Source organism: Salminus brasiliensis, chromosome 3, assembly GCF_030463535.1.
Source record: "Salminus brasiliensis chromosome 3, fSalBra1.hap2, whole genome shotgun sequence".
In the NCBI taxonomy this organism is placed as follows: Eukaryota; Metazoa; Chordata; class Actinopteri; order Characiformes; family Bryconidae; genus Salminus; species Salminus brasiliensis.
Genome location: NC_132880.1, coordinates 41,759,993 through 41,775,208, shown reverse-complemented (window position 1 = coordinate 41,775,208; position 15,216 = coordinate 41,759,993). Strand labels below are relative to the sequence as shown.

The 15,216-nt window shown below is 40.9% G+C and overlaps 1 protein-coding gene across 1 annotated transcript in view; it reads left to right on the top strand.

The window, feature by feature from the left end:
- csmd3b (CUB and Sushi multiple domains 3b) overlaps window positions 1-15,216 on the top strand; it is a 548,309-nt gene that overhangs the window by 290,804 nt on the left and 242,289 nt on the right. Inside the window, exons 8-9 of the mRNA XM_072674465.1 lie at window positions 5,422-5,509; window positions 9,228-9,352. Of these exons, the coding sequence (XP_072530566.1) occupies window positions 5,422-5,509; window positions 9,228-9,352 (213 nt within the window). The remainder of the gene's footprint in view (window positions 1-5,421; window positions 5,510-9,227; window positions 9,353-15,216) is intronic.

Sequence of the window (15,216 nt, the reverse complement as noted above, 5' to 3'; positions counted from 1 at the left end):
TGGCTTGATGACTGCTTTACTAATTTCCAGGTAAACAGAAATTCCTGTTAAGAAAATTGTACAAACACAATCATGGTAATTACAAACTTTTCCATGGACCTCAGGTACCTTACATTAAAATGTTGATATTTTAAGTAAACAGAGGAGGTAACTATTATGCCTAAGAAGCCCTCTTGCTTTTGCATGATTGTTTGCCATTTCCAGATTGCACAGCTTGCCAACAGAAATGAAGTACCACCACTACCACCATGGAATGGACCCAAATATAGCCCTTAGGTGCTGAAATGGCTTCAAGAGTTTTTTGACAGACTGGATTAAATGTGTTCAGAAAAGCTTCCAGAGAAGCTGTGGAGAATGTTGAGGACTACTTTTCATTCATGATTGCTTCCACCAGCAACTATGGTCGAACAGTTCATTTGCAAGAATTGAGGCTCGTAATATTGAGGCAACAGGAAAGTTATACAAGTGACAACCAGATATCATTCCTGTCCATGGATGATTTAAGGACGACTCTCCAGAGATTCAGAGCTCACCAGGCAGGACCTAATGGGATCCACCAGTTGGCCCTGCAGACATCTTCAGCATGGCTCTGTCTCAATCTGTCTACCATCTCGCCAACCACCATAATACTGATGTCCAAAAAATGACTGTCCACCTCCCCAGATTACTCACTTCCTCTGTTACACGTCACAATTTAGTTATGGCTTAAATCAAGTCCACACAAGCCATGACATTGACTCATTTCAGTTCACAAATTGCTTGAAAACATCTACAGAAAAAAACATAGCAAACTCTTCAGCTAGTTTTGACCGGCCACCTACATGGAGATGAGGACCTCCCCATTATTTTACATGATGACAGAGCACACTGCTCAAAGGTTCTGAAAAAAAGTGTTCTTTGACTGCTATGTAGAACCATATTTACCTTTCTACCAAGGCAAAGAACCATTTCAGCATCCAAAGGGTTCTAGAAGTTCTGTTGAAGACCACTTTCTTTGCACTTGAGGAATTTGATGAAATGACACAGAATCAGGATAGCTGAATCTTCAAAGTTATGACCTGGAACTTAAGAAGTTCACCCAGTCCACCTTCACTGACACTACTGCCCATATACTGCCCTCTTACTTCTTTTCTGGGCTTAGATCATACAGTAAAATACTTGCATCAACATTAACATGTGCAGTGCTGCTATTCACTGTGGGCTGTGGTACCTGGCTACTTGGCACACAAACTAAGATCTTGGCCCACCTTACACCACCTGCTCCACAAGCACTACTTCCCTAGTAATAACAGTGCAGAAGTTCATCCACTTCTCAGTTAGATGCAGACAGCTTGTCCTTACAGCTTTGCAGAGCCAATGTGAAAAGCATCCTCCCAAGCAGCATCATGGTGTAGTTTGGCAGCTGCTCCAAATCAGGCCATAAAGGCTTTCAGTGGGTTCTGAAATCTGTCAGAATGATTGAGTGTCACTCCCAGAAACACTGAAAAAGGATGGCGAGAAGCATGATCTGAGACCCCACATACCCAAGCTGAGACCACTTTAGACTACTACCATCAGTAGTAATGCCAGCTGCCTAGTGGACAGTTTCTACCCCCAAGCCAACAATTCTCTCAAAATCTATTCCTTTAGAACTATTAATTAACTACCTCATTCCCTATGCTTTAAAGATGTTTTGAACTGTCTTCATTTATTTAGCGTGGAATCAATAGCCTATTTAAACAGTCTGTTGTCTGTCGCACTTTAATCTTTAATGTTTGTTTTCACTGTTTAATGGTTAATGGCTCAGTATTAGCTCGTGTATTTACACTGTTTAATGTCTGTCTCAGAATTAGGCTCAGTCTTGCATGTCTACAGCTTGTTGGCCATGCCTGTTAGAGTTTATTATTATCCATGTCTCACTTAACAACACTGGGAACTTACTCTCACTGAGCAATTTATTAGGAATGCTATGCTAATACTGGAAAGAGCCTCTTTTTGCTCTTGAAACAGCCTTAATTATTCTTGCCATGGATTCCACAAGATGTTAGAGACCCTAACATCCTTCCATGTATACATTATTGCATTCCGCAATTCCGCAATTCCACCTACCATACCTACCACATACCTACCACATCTGAAAGTTTCGTGGTTGGTGTGGCGCAACAGATAACACCACCACCTACCATTGCGTTACAACAACACCATGTGGGAGACCAGGGTTCGATTCCCGGTCTGGGTGACTATGCTGCGCTACACCAATAAGAGTACTGTATGTACTGTATGAATACTCTGTAATACGAGTAACCTTGTAAGTCGCTCTGGATAAGAGCGTCTGCTAAATGCCATAAATGTAAATGTAAATGTGTTGAATTGAATTCAGATGTGGTGACTGGGAAGGCCACAAAACTCATTGTCAAGTACATGACCAGTTAGAGGCCACTTTTGCTTTATGACATGGTGCTTTGTGACTATTAGAAGATGGGTCATTTGTGTCCATACATGCTTAGACTGTCTGTGGCATTCAGGTGATAATTGATTGGTGTTAACAGGTCCGAAGTGTGCCAAGAAAACATTTCCCACACCATTAGACCACCATCTGAATGAGAATGTGTGTTTATTAAAGTGCTCAGTTAGTGTATTTCATCTGTGCTGTATATATTTACACAATAGATATGGCAATAAACTGGACTATGACTGTATAAACCTCTGTAGTTGCTAAAGCTGTATTTTCAGGCCTTTGTCCTGCTTCAAGGTGAAACACTGTCCACTGTGTTCTGAGGCTTTTGGTTGGATCTGAGCCCATTACAGAATTAATCTACACACTCCATTTATCTTGTCCCTCTTGTGAGTGAGACAGTTCCACTGTTAGCACTGTTAGCTGTTTTGTGTGTTATAGATACAATGATAGCTTTGGAGCATGGTTAATCCTAGTCTGGTCTGTCCATTATTGTAAGTAACAATAAATCATTGGTAAATCCCTTTTATCGCTACAGTCCAAAATAGAGGTCATGATCTGAACAGTTGTCAACAGTCTGCTCAGTGCAGTCATTCTGTGGCACTGCGGCCTTCTGTGGTCTGCCAGGTTGCTAGCATTTGCTGTGCCCATCAGTTTTGCTTATTAACAGTATACCAGACAATTGATTTCGACACACCTACTGTTTTGGCCATGTGTCTAATTTGTGATTGATTTGTGAGGCTTACAGTGGCCTCTTGCATTTTGTCATCAGCTCTTATGTTGAGTGGCAACAGCAGCAGAATAATGCAGAGCATCACATATTCAGTCGAGGCCTTATGTTAGCTTTCCTGGACAGTGATGTTGCAGTGACGAACACCTGACCAAGAAACAGCAGAGTGACAGTTAGTCCAGTCACATTAGGTTGCCTAAAATTAAAGGCACCCTCATATGGTGAGTGGAGCTGATATAATAGGCACCCGAGTTCATACCAAGCTGGTCATAATATTCTGATATGACTGTGTATGTTAATGTTATTTATTATACGTGAATCATCGTGAAAGTTCTCCGAAATGTCTTGAGTAGGTCCAAGAGAGAGAGAGAGAAAGAGAGAGAGACAGAGAGAGACCATGTGAGAGAGTGAGAGAGAGAGGGAGTGAGTTTGTCCAGTCAGGGATGTCCAATGGCCAGGGGCAGCCTTAGTGTGTGTACATATGTGTGTGTGTGTGTGTGTTTAAGTGCTAATGGGCTGCATTTGGAGTAGGGTTCACTCAGTAAGAAAATAAGAAGTGGCACACCCCTCTCGGATTCAGATGGAAAGTGATCAAACTGAATCATCCTCATTCTGTCTGCATGGCTCGCACCTACCACGCTTTTAACTCCCTCTTTTTTCCTCATCCCTTCTTTTCTTGGCTTAGATCACACAGTAATGTGCCGAGCGACGCTCCACTTTTTTTTCAGCTTAGTCAGGCTAGCTGTCTAATTTAACGCCAAGGCCAAGGCCAAAAAAACTTTTTGCCCATTTCATACAGTACGTATCAGAACAAGCTTAGGGGACTTTTTGGTGGTGGTGCGTTTGACTGAGCATATAGACATGTTCAAAAAATTTGGGCACCCAATTAAAATCTTGGTCTTTTTTAATTGAAACATATTGTCAGTGTCACACAAAAAACTTGTATCTCCAAAAAGACAAACACCTTCTTAACTTTAAATGGAAGTCAGTGTAAAAATATTGTATTACATGTCATTTCTAATGGACCATCCATCATGACATTTTGACATAATGTACAAAACAGCAGCAAGATTTACACTATGTTTAAAAAGTGAAAAACACCAAAAATGGAGATCAGGTTTTTGTCTATCAGCTATAGGATGGACATCTAATGTTCACCTAGATGTCCATCTAAATATTGTAAGATAATAAACTAAAGCATGTTGTTCCAGAAGTCCTAGTCTTTGTCCAGTTGTTGTCCAGTTGTGGTGAACTGTCCTCCTCTTACTCCTTGCATGCCTTCCATAAAACTCAAACCTGTGTGGTCTCTTTCTGATTTTAGATGCTGTACTTTGACATGAACTGTTGAAAGAGCTACCTTTAGATTCTCCTTCCTGTGGTCTGCTAATGGGCTTTCTAGGACGGCCTGATCTGGCCATGTTGGCAGTTGGGCAGTGGAACGGCTGATTTCTAATTGTTCCGAGATCTTTTTAAAGCTCCTTCCAGACTCATCTGCATCTCCAACCTTCTTTCTGAAGGCCTCAGAGATCTATTTGGATCTGGCCATGGTGATCTTCACCACTCACTTCTCCAACAATCAAGAGCAAACCAGACTAATTATCTGAGGTTTAAATGAGACAGATTCCTCCAGAATCTGCAGAAATAGTTAGAAATGTAGGGTGTTCTAACTTCTAACTCACTGTGACTGTAACTCCATTTTACAGATGATTTCTTCAGTTGTATAGGTTTAGTTATTTTACCTCCATCTCTTAATATTGTTCAAATGTAGACCAAATGTCCAGGTGTTCAAATATGTTGAAAACGGCTTTGAAAAGGTTTTCATGGGGTGTCCTGATTGTTTTCCCCGTGATTGTATGTGCTAGACGCTGATGTCAGGGACAGCCATTGTAAACGGGGCACAGGTGCCGTGTCGTGTCTGATTCGCCTTTCTAAGGCGAGGCCTCGAACTCTTTAGCAACTAATTACATTTCTATCAGCAGACATCAGCATGGAATGAAGCCAAAAACAGCCTACATTCTGTGTGCCTATGCATGTGTGTGTGTGCATAGGTGTGGGTGTATGTATGTGTGTGTGCAGTCCTGCTCTTCTCAGTGCAATTTAGCATTTAGCATTGTTCACTGCTTTACCCAGTGTCTGCTCATCAGAAAGGTTGGTGGCATGAAGCCAGTCAGAGTGTGTGTGTGTGTGTGTGTTTGTGTGTGTATGCTGTGTGTGTGTGTTTGTGTATCTAATGCTGTGCTTTGTTCTGACTTTGCAGTGAATGAGGGCGGAATTAAACAGGCCTCTAACTCCTGCCCGGACCCTGGGGAGCCGGAAAACGGCAAGCGCATCGGCAACGACTTTAGGTAATCACCTATGGGTACCGTGTGTCCCTCCACTAGCCCCTGAGGAGCCCTGGGCACTGGCCAACCTTCACTGAGTCTGATCTAGTGACCGCTGCACTCGATCCACCACACACACATGCACACACAGCCCATGGTGAGCAGTGGACAGGCAAATGGCAGAGGGGGTTGCCACCAAGACAAAGTCATTGACCACACAATTGCAGGATGGATATTAAATGTCACGTGCTTCCTTTGACATCAGTTGCTCAAGTTCAGCTTTTCTGTGCAGCACAGCTTTTCCATTGAGCTGTTCATGCTCCGCCCACAGGAGCATCATTCATAGGTGAGGCAAGGTTTGCAAAACAATGGCAAGTTGAGTGGTTCTTTGTAGATGATTAACTCTCGACATCAGTGTTATATCACGGATGCATGCCAGTAGATATGTTACAACAGGTATATATAATAGACAGTATAGAAGAAACACAGTATGGCGAAAAGTATTGGGGCATGTGCTTATTCATGTTTCTTCTGAAATCCTGCATTTTTGGAGTAACTGTTTCTACTGTCAAGGGAAGGCTAGATACTACTAGAAGCATTGCTGTGAGGATTTGATTGCATTCAGCAACAAAAGCATTAGTGAGATCAGGATGTTAGATAATCACCACCCCACATCACCCCCCAAATACCCAACTCATCCCAAAGGTATTGGTTGGAGCACCAACACCAACATCCCATAAACACATGGCCACTACTCCACAGCTCAGTGGAGTGAGGCTTGGTACCCCTTTAGCCCACACCTGGCATTAGGTATGGTGCCAACAGGTTCATGTTTATCTGCTCCAGAGAGTCCTATTGTATTGATAGTACTTCTCTACAGCCACAAATCAAGCTGTGTGTGTGCATTTGTACAGTTACTGTAACCTATTTCTAACCCTAACACTGGTCAGAATCACAAGTCTCATCAGATAGTTTGTTAACAATTTGACCAAATATAGATAATCTGCTTAAACAAATATTGAATATATAAAAGCACATTTTAAAGTATTGACAAGATATGCTGGTGTGTTATAGCTGTTACCAACTCAATAGCATCTCAGGTTAACGTCCACAGATATGAACTTGGACACTCAAATTTAAAGTGAAAAATGCCGGAATCTGAGAGATTATCAGCAAACTAAGTTAAACCAGAGTTTGATGATGATCTGCTTTTTTTATTTGATCATTTGGTATTGATTAACTGCAACAACGCCACCCAGCTCAGTAGTTAAACTGAATGCTCCACATTACACAGGAAACCAGAACTCAGAACTCCAACCCTTAACTCATTAGATTGGATGGCACTTTGTTATAAAAGAAAGCACTTGTGGGAACAGTACAGCTAGTTGCTAAAGCACTCTGTGGCCTACTTGGCTCAGCTAAGTTGGTGGGAAGTGTTTTCTTTTTTAAACATTGTTCAGCTCTCAAAGCATTTTCATGTTGTCTGAAGAAACATTGTTAAAGACTCTGAATTCATGAGGTGAGAAAACTTAAACCCAGAGCAGTGTTGTTTTCTTTTCATTGGAAGCTGTGTTTCAAACCTTTTCAGAAGACAGCTGCAGGCTAAAGCGTCAACATGCTCTCTTACCATAATTTAATGAAAGGCATGACAGAAAGTGCCACCAATTTGATAATGCTGCGTCTCCAAGGACGAGTCCAGGCCCGCAGCTCTTTATTTGTCTCAGCGGCGGTTTGCTCAGCTGAGCGCTTCAGTTTGTTTACCCAGTTTCAGCCTACCGTCCTCCTCTACTCCGTCATGTCAAGCTTGCATGAAGTGCTGAGCGTTGAAGGGCACTGCCCGAACAGGGAGAAGCTGAAACTTTTGAGCTGCATTATGGATGCCGTGCCTCCAGACTGACACCTGTCATTAATATTGGTGGCACCTGATTACCTCAGCGCCCTGCGTCCAGCACCGCCGCCGAATATAAATCACCCATTCCTCCGCCTCCTTCCGCTTAGAGCGCTCATCCCAATGTCATGCTAATAATGCCGCGACAGGGAGGCTGACAACCTGCGTATGGAACTCTGCGCTGCAGCCAATTAAGCCCAGCTAATTCCAACTGTGACACTGATGTAATCGGTGTGAAGTATTTGTGTAAAGCCGCCACAGAATGGCAGACAGACAACCGGAGACACAGAGAGAGAGAGAAAAGAGAGAGAGAAAGAGCTCTAGAAGCATTAATGCAAGGAAATGTGCCAGTTTTCACAATATCTCTCAGCAGCTTGACTGAGCCTACCTGCAGTTGTTTTATTTACCGTTACTAGAAGAAGCCCGCTGAATACACAAGTTGCTGTAATCCTTGCATAACAGCTTGGCTTTGGAACAGTTCCACAGGCTGCACAAAAAGAACCTTTCAGGGATAAAAAGCATTTTCCATTTAAATGGTTGTAAACCTCATTTAAATGTACTTTTTTGTAACGTGTGTATTCTGCAAACTTTTTAAACAAGACTTTAAAAATACATGAAATTTCTTTCAGTCCCACTCTCTAATAACCATGTAGCTACACGTTGACAATCCATTCAATAAAAGTGTAACTACCAGTGATCTCGTCACTGTTACATGTGGATAACATGAACACAGCTTATGTAATTACACACATGGATCAACACACATGTACTTACACAAGTGTTTCCCAACAACATATTCATGCTTATAAGTAGTTACACCTTAACAATCCATGCAGTAACAGTGTAAGTACAGGCGGTGTATTCATTTGTATGAGGTTGTACATTAGGAATTTATGCAATAACAATGTAATTACTTCAGTTTTGGAAACATGCTGTTACAAAAGTGTATTTTAGTAGCTGTAACAGGAAAAAAGAGTTCATATAAACACAATTACCATCATGTTATTACACATTTATAATCACCTATGAGAGAATATGCTGTTCCCGCTGCTGAGAGACGCCTGTGTAATCAAACCAACAGCATGAAAGATCAAAACTAAAGCTGATACAGGTGTGTTCACTCGAGCTTTACTATTGTAATGCATTTGTAACAGCGATTACATCACCAGTGGTTACATCTTTGTTATTGTTATTGTTGTTAACGAGTAATTGCATATATATATATATATATATATATATACATATTATATACATATTATATACATTATATTATATACAATTACATATACATATATATATATATTTATATCAGTTGTTGACATTAGTTAAGAAGAATATGAGTTCACTGATCATGAGGCTAACAGTACAGTTCTCATGATGGATGCAGAGCACATGCCTTTCAATTCAATAGCATGTCGCCTCCTTTCACTGGCTTCTACAGGGAAAATTCAGAACACAGTTAAGTGGATGAAATGCCCAAAGTACACTTTTTCAAACAAAATCTAATTTACTGTACTTTAATTTTTATTCCCGTCGAAGAGACACAAGTTTGCCAAGTGTTTTTGTTGAGTGCTGTCAAATCATGAAGAGTGCTTGTAGTGGAGGAGCATCCGCAGAGTGGTGCTGGCAAACGGACGCAGGAAGCTGTGTTTATATTTCTTGGTATACTTTTCTTGTCTAGACTTTTATTAGAGTAATCTTTGATGGTTTGTGTTTATGTATGTCTGTTTACGTGCATATTATTGAATTTATTATTGAATGTGTTTGGATTTGTATGTGTGTGTGTGTGTGTGTGTGTGTGTGTGTGTGTGTGTGTGCATGCGCATTTGTGCTGCATTTGTGTTTTCTCTCCAGCATTGGTGCCACAGCCCAGTTTACCTGTGATGAAGACCATGTGCTCCAGGGCTCTAAAAGCATCACGTGTCAGAGAGTGGCTGAGGTGTTTGCTGCCTGGAGTGACCACAGGCCTGTGTGCAGAGGTGAGTGTCTCAGTTGTCTGCTGGCAGATCCAGCACCAACCTCCCAGCTACCAGTTACCTACTACCTCCTGTGGCCAGTAAATTGATGCCTTCATTTTTGATTGGCTCATTTATTTCAAGCTGATAAACACTGTACGTGTGCAGGCCACTTTTCACTTGGCATGGACAGTCCTGCCTGTCCAGTCCATAATTACCCACTCATGTGGAGGTACTTTTAGTACTTGATTAATTGTGGAATGCTGTTTTTAGACATTTTATAGTGTCTCAAACTCTGATGTGATAGTTCATGGCCCTTGTCCATCTAATATCTGTAGTAGCTATTCTTTAGCTGCATTTACATCACTCTTGTCACTCAGGGATCGTTAATTTCGTTATTAGTGTATAATAGCTCCACACTGGCTTTTGACCAGTGGCTGGTTTAACCATGTTTTAATAAAAAGCAACTAAGCTGCTTTGTTGTATTACTGAGTGAATGGTTTTAGAAAATCACAGGACCTGCAATGTCCACAGTGCAACAACAGCCTCTTTATTTGCTACCTAAAGTGACTAGCACATCTATACATGTGCCTGTGAGTTTTATGTGTAATATTAATTGTACAAATAGTGGAAAAACATAAATAAAAAAGTTCAATATGAAGCTGAATTCTGTCCCACAACAATACTAAAGCAATATGTCAAGTATCAGACACACATTCATTCATTACCATTTCATGTAATAACTTTTTGTGAGCCAATGTTAAGTGGCATTTGAATGTTTCGGATGCCTGGTTCCCATCAGCATCACTGTGAACAATTCTGACCTGGTACGTTTTTCTAAAATGATGCATGTCATAAAATTGTGAAAAAAAAGACTGATCTACCACATACAGCACATGTAGCTGTTGAGCTATTTTCATTGTCCACTGTAAAATGAAACTGCAGACCTTTCAACCGCCTGGAAACTGCTGAAAATGTGCCCCACTGCTGCAGGTTGTGGATAATGTCAGTTTAGGTCACCTCTGTGACAGTCCTGAAAAAGCACAATGGACTAAAATAGCTTTAATGAAGGATCAGGCAAATTTGGGAAGGCTTAATATAGGCTTAATGTGCTCCTTTAAAATAAGCCTTGATTGGCTCTGATTCTGATCTTTCAGATCGTACCAGGACATGCTTAATTATAAAGTTGCACAGGGTCTGTCAACCCAGATTGTGGACAGCAGATGATTGCCACTACACGCTGCCCTTTTTTCTGCTAGAACAAGAGAGCTGATTTAGATGCTTTGTTGGAGTTTGGAGCCTCTCTCTTCATTTGAGGGCAGTAATGATTTTGTGTTGTTTTTCCCTGGCTATAGCAAGTGGTACTGGTCAAGAGCAGCTTTTAGGGCATCCCTTTTCAATCTAGGCCACCCATATAGTTTGGCTGCTGGGAAATATTGCTCTCTCTTCTAAGCTCTGCTCTTGAATCTTGTTATGTATTGCTTAGAGGTGTGTGTGTGTGTGCATGTGTGTAAATGGGGGCAGAAAAGGGCTCATAAGGACTAACTGAAAGCATGTTATTTTATGAAAATGAAAGCTTTGAATTGAAAATGGCAAGAGACAGCTACTGCACGTAGCTTTGTTTTTCATAGTCTGAACTTTACAGCTTTTGTCATTTTTGTGATTGAATCGGGTTGTCCGTTTCCAATTACTATGCACCTCACTTCTGTGAAAACTATGGGGGCAGTGTTAGCCTCTGTGATCAGATCCAAATGTTCAAGTGGGACCTCGTGGCACCCAGTTTGTCAGAAAATGTTCTTCACAGAAGTCAATTCCAAATGTCAAGCTCAATTTGTACCAAAGACATTTAGTTCAGGTAGCAAGGGTCTAAAGATTTTTTGTCATGTACTTTCAAGCTTGACAGTTTCACTTGGTATTTTTGTTTTAATTTGTTTGATAATGTCACTGATACCATGACCAAGTGTCAGAATGAGCTTATATAAGCTTGAGGTACTGGACGTACTGAGAAAAATACAAAATTTGCAGGACTGGGCATGGCTTGGCAGAGTACGGAGGGCATAAGGGTGACTTGGAATGGATAAAATGACTAACCAAAACCTCACAAAGTGGTATATACCAGTCCTCATTCTTTTGTTTTGCATATTAAAATGTATATTTACATTTACATTTAAGGCATTTAGCAGACGCTCTTATCCAGAGCGACTTACAAAAGTGCTTGACTGTTTACTCAGAAAATATGCTTAGCTAGTTTGTATCGGCTTGGATCCAAAAGATACCTCTAAGCTTAGACGCTATTAAATACAAAAGTCAGTTTAAAGACCACAATACTCAACATGCACTACTCTCTGCCTCCAAGTAGTTGTGTAACAGATCTGACCATTCGAGACATGGACTCCACAAGACCTCTGAAGGCATCCTTCTGAAGGTATCTGACACCAAGATGGTAGCATCAGATCCTTTAAGTCCTGTAAGTTGTGAGGTGGGGCCTCCGTGGATTGCATCAATAAACCTTAGGTGCCCATGACCCTGCCTCAGTTATCTGACAGTTCCTTTCTTCAACCACATTTGATAGGTACTATCTACTGCTTACAAGAAAACCCCCACAACACCTGCCTAATGCCTTGAAGATCATTATGCTTACCCATATTACCTTATTTTAACACATCACCGTCCAGAACTTGACAGAACGCCACAGTAGATGAAGATGTTTTTGATTAGTGATGCTGATGTTATGACTGATTGGTGTACATCAAAGAACAACAGAACACCTTTAATGAATCTTGATAGTCTCGGAAAGTCAGTGGCAACCCCATGGTAATGGTAGTGTATGGCAGGTCTTTTGAGCAGTACTTAGAAATGTATTGAGCGTCATTAAAACACAAAGCTCAGTTAAATACGTACAAAGGATACCTAAACAGTTTCCTAAATGCTGGGAAAATAATTCACTTAAATACTGGCTTGCTTTGATGTACAGGAGCTCCTTTCTGCACTGAAAGGCAGCCATAATTGTCAAGAATTCAATTAGAGCTTCATCAAAATACAAGGTTTTTTCATTTTTTTTTATCAAATTGATTGCAGGATGCATTAGTGTAAGTCCTGTGGGACAGTTGGTTTCCTAATGCTGAAAATGTTTTTCACTTTTTTTTACCAGATCAGTTCATTATTCATTATTGTCAATAGAATTAGACAGCCTTCTAAATGCTGAGAATACATTTTCCTTAAACGCTGACTTGCCTCAGTGCACAGTGGGGCCTCTCTGTATTGAAAGTGTATGACAGTCATTTTGAGCAGTTTATCCTGGATTTATTTAATGCCTCAACCAAACCCAAGGCTCTGTCAACACTCAAGGCTTTAGCTTTTAGCAAAACAATTTATCGTGCATCACTGCAACCCTCTTTCACTTGTACAGTAGCATCTCTCTATATGACACTCCTCCGGTGCTGCTCTGTAAACACCACCATGTGCCTGCCACCTGGCTGCTCTGCTGAGAAGTGCAGTGATCATTAGACGAATTAGACTGCAAATGTGCTGGCACCCTCTTTGCACTTTGTAGCACGGCGCAGCGCTGTGGCTACTGACCTGCACTGTGGTCGTGTTAATGAACATGCATCCTCTCTAGCTCCTCCTGTAGCTCTGTTCCTCGTAGAAATATCCACACTGACACTTCCCATTAAGGATCATACCTTGCTTAACGCACCATTATAAATATGGATCAATCATTGGAACAGGGGTAAATAGTGAGCTTTAATTGATGTTGTGTCAACAGAAAGAACATTAATTACTCCGAAGAGTTTGTTGCACTTGTCTCTCGCGACAAGTGCATCCATCAGCAGGGCAGGGTTACTTTTTTCCTTGTGTGAAGAAGCATGGTTGCTACGGCAACCATGTAAAAAATCTTGAGCTGAGGTGTGTTTACCATCAGTGACATCATCGATGCTCCAACCTAAGCAACAGTGGTCTTAAAGTGACAGTGTGTGGTGGATGCCGCACCGTTAGGGGCAGACTAACACACATTGCACTGTTGGCGTATTTCAGGCAGACACTTTAATTATGTGTAATTAGAGCTTGAAATGAAGTAGAGCAACACGGACGACTTCCAGGCATAATTATTGTCTTTGAGGAGCATGCTGGGAAATCATGAAGCTGTTTTTTTTTCCCTTGTTCTTTTTTTGCCTCTTTCCATCCTCATTAGTAAAGTGTGCACTTGCGACTGTGTTAGACATTACAAAATGTGACCAAAGACACTACATTGTATTTCTGGCAGTGTTCAGTCTTAGATTTTTAGTGAGGTTCCTACCCAGCAAATATTTGGTCATTGAATCAATGATAAAAAGATCATAAGCTTAAATATCATCAGCTTAAACCCAAAAACTGCCTTAACCCAATAGAGGAAGGCTTATTACACACTGAGGTGCACTGTTAAGTAACTACAGGGACTTCAGGCACAGGTACAGTAACTACAGGTACAATCTTGTAGGGCTAGTCTTTGGTAATATAAGTTTATAATAACAATTTCAGACCACTGGATACAGATGACTTCTTAACACGAGTTTTGTTAAGAAGTAATTGTCTCGATATTACTTTTCAAGTCAAGACATCTCACTATTATTTCCTTGATGAAATGTTGAATATGAATTTCAAACAAAAGCAAAAGTCATATAGTCAACCCCAGCAGTATAGAACATGATAACTTGCTCTTCCACACTGAGGCCAGGCAGGCAAACTTTATGTAAAATTTAATGGGATACCAAAGAGAATGTAGCCCTGGGGTAAAGATGACACACTGGTGGTGAGTGAGGGGGCAAAAACACGCCCAGTATACAAATAGATGGTGCCTGGAGTCTTTTTTGCACACGTTGCATTGCACACTTCCCATTTGCCAATGGAAACCAACTGACTGTAAGCTGAGCTGATTCAACTCAAATATGTGGAAAATGATCACAAATATTTACCTAACTCAGAATAGTTGAGGAATATGTGGAACATATCCAGTTTTACATTTGGCTCTTTCCAAATTTCCACTTCATTAAACTAACTTAAAAACCTGAGATGAAAGGCTGGCCACTCATAAACTCTAGTCATAACGTATTGCTCAAATATGTTTTACAGTGTATGTTGACTTTAACAGTGATTCAGCGGCTGGTTCTCACTGGGTGGTCCCGTCTGTGTCCTGTGCTGGTTAGATGTCTGCCTTTGCTGTGGAGGAGCTTTCTTGACTTCTTTTCACGTTTAATCTTAACAAGACGTGGGGAGAAAATAAATGCTGTAAATCCTACCAATCCAATCCGATCCAATCCGAAGTGTACAGTGCAGTGCATCCTGCCTTAAAGTGATTTGATACACTTCACAAACATGTCTATGAAGGAAATCATGGTTTGTCAAGTTCACTTAACATTTTTACCAAGCATTGTATAGAAGCATAGAATCTGGTATATAAAGGGGTTTAGCATGCCTGTTTGTCAGAGCTAGAGACATCCATTGAAAATTGTGATTGAGTCCACCAACAGATTTACCCACATATCTTAGTTTCATAAAATAAATCAGAAGAGAAATAAAAGAGTGGTAAAATCAGGGTCAATGCATTTTCTGCAAATGGAATTAGATAAAGCTAGTAATGTAACTTCACTGGTTTAAAAACAACCCACTTTGGATCATTTCCTTTACCCAGCATTGGGTCATTATACAACCGATTAGCCATAACGTTAGCACAACCTGCCTAATATTAAGTCCCCTTTGCGCCACCACAACAGATCTGACCATTTGAGACAAGACCTCAAAAGATGTCCTATGGTATCTGGCACCTAGACGTTAGAAGGCAGATGCAGCAGACCCTTTCTGTAAATTGTAAAGTGTGGCCTCTTCATGGGTGCCCATGACCCTGTTGCTGT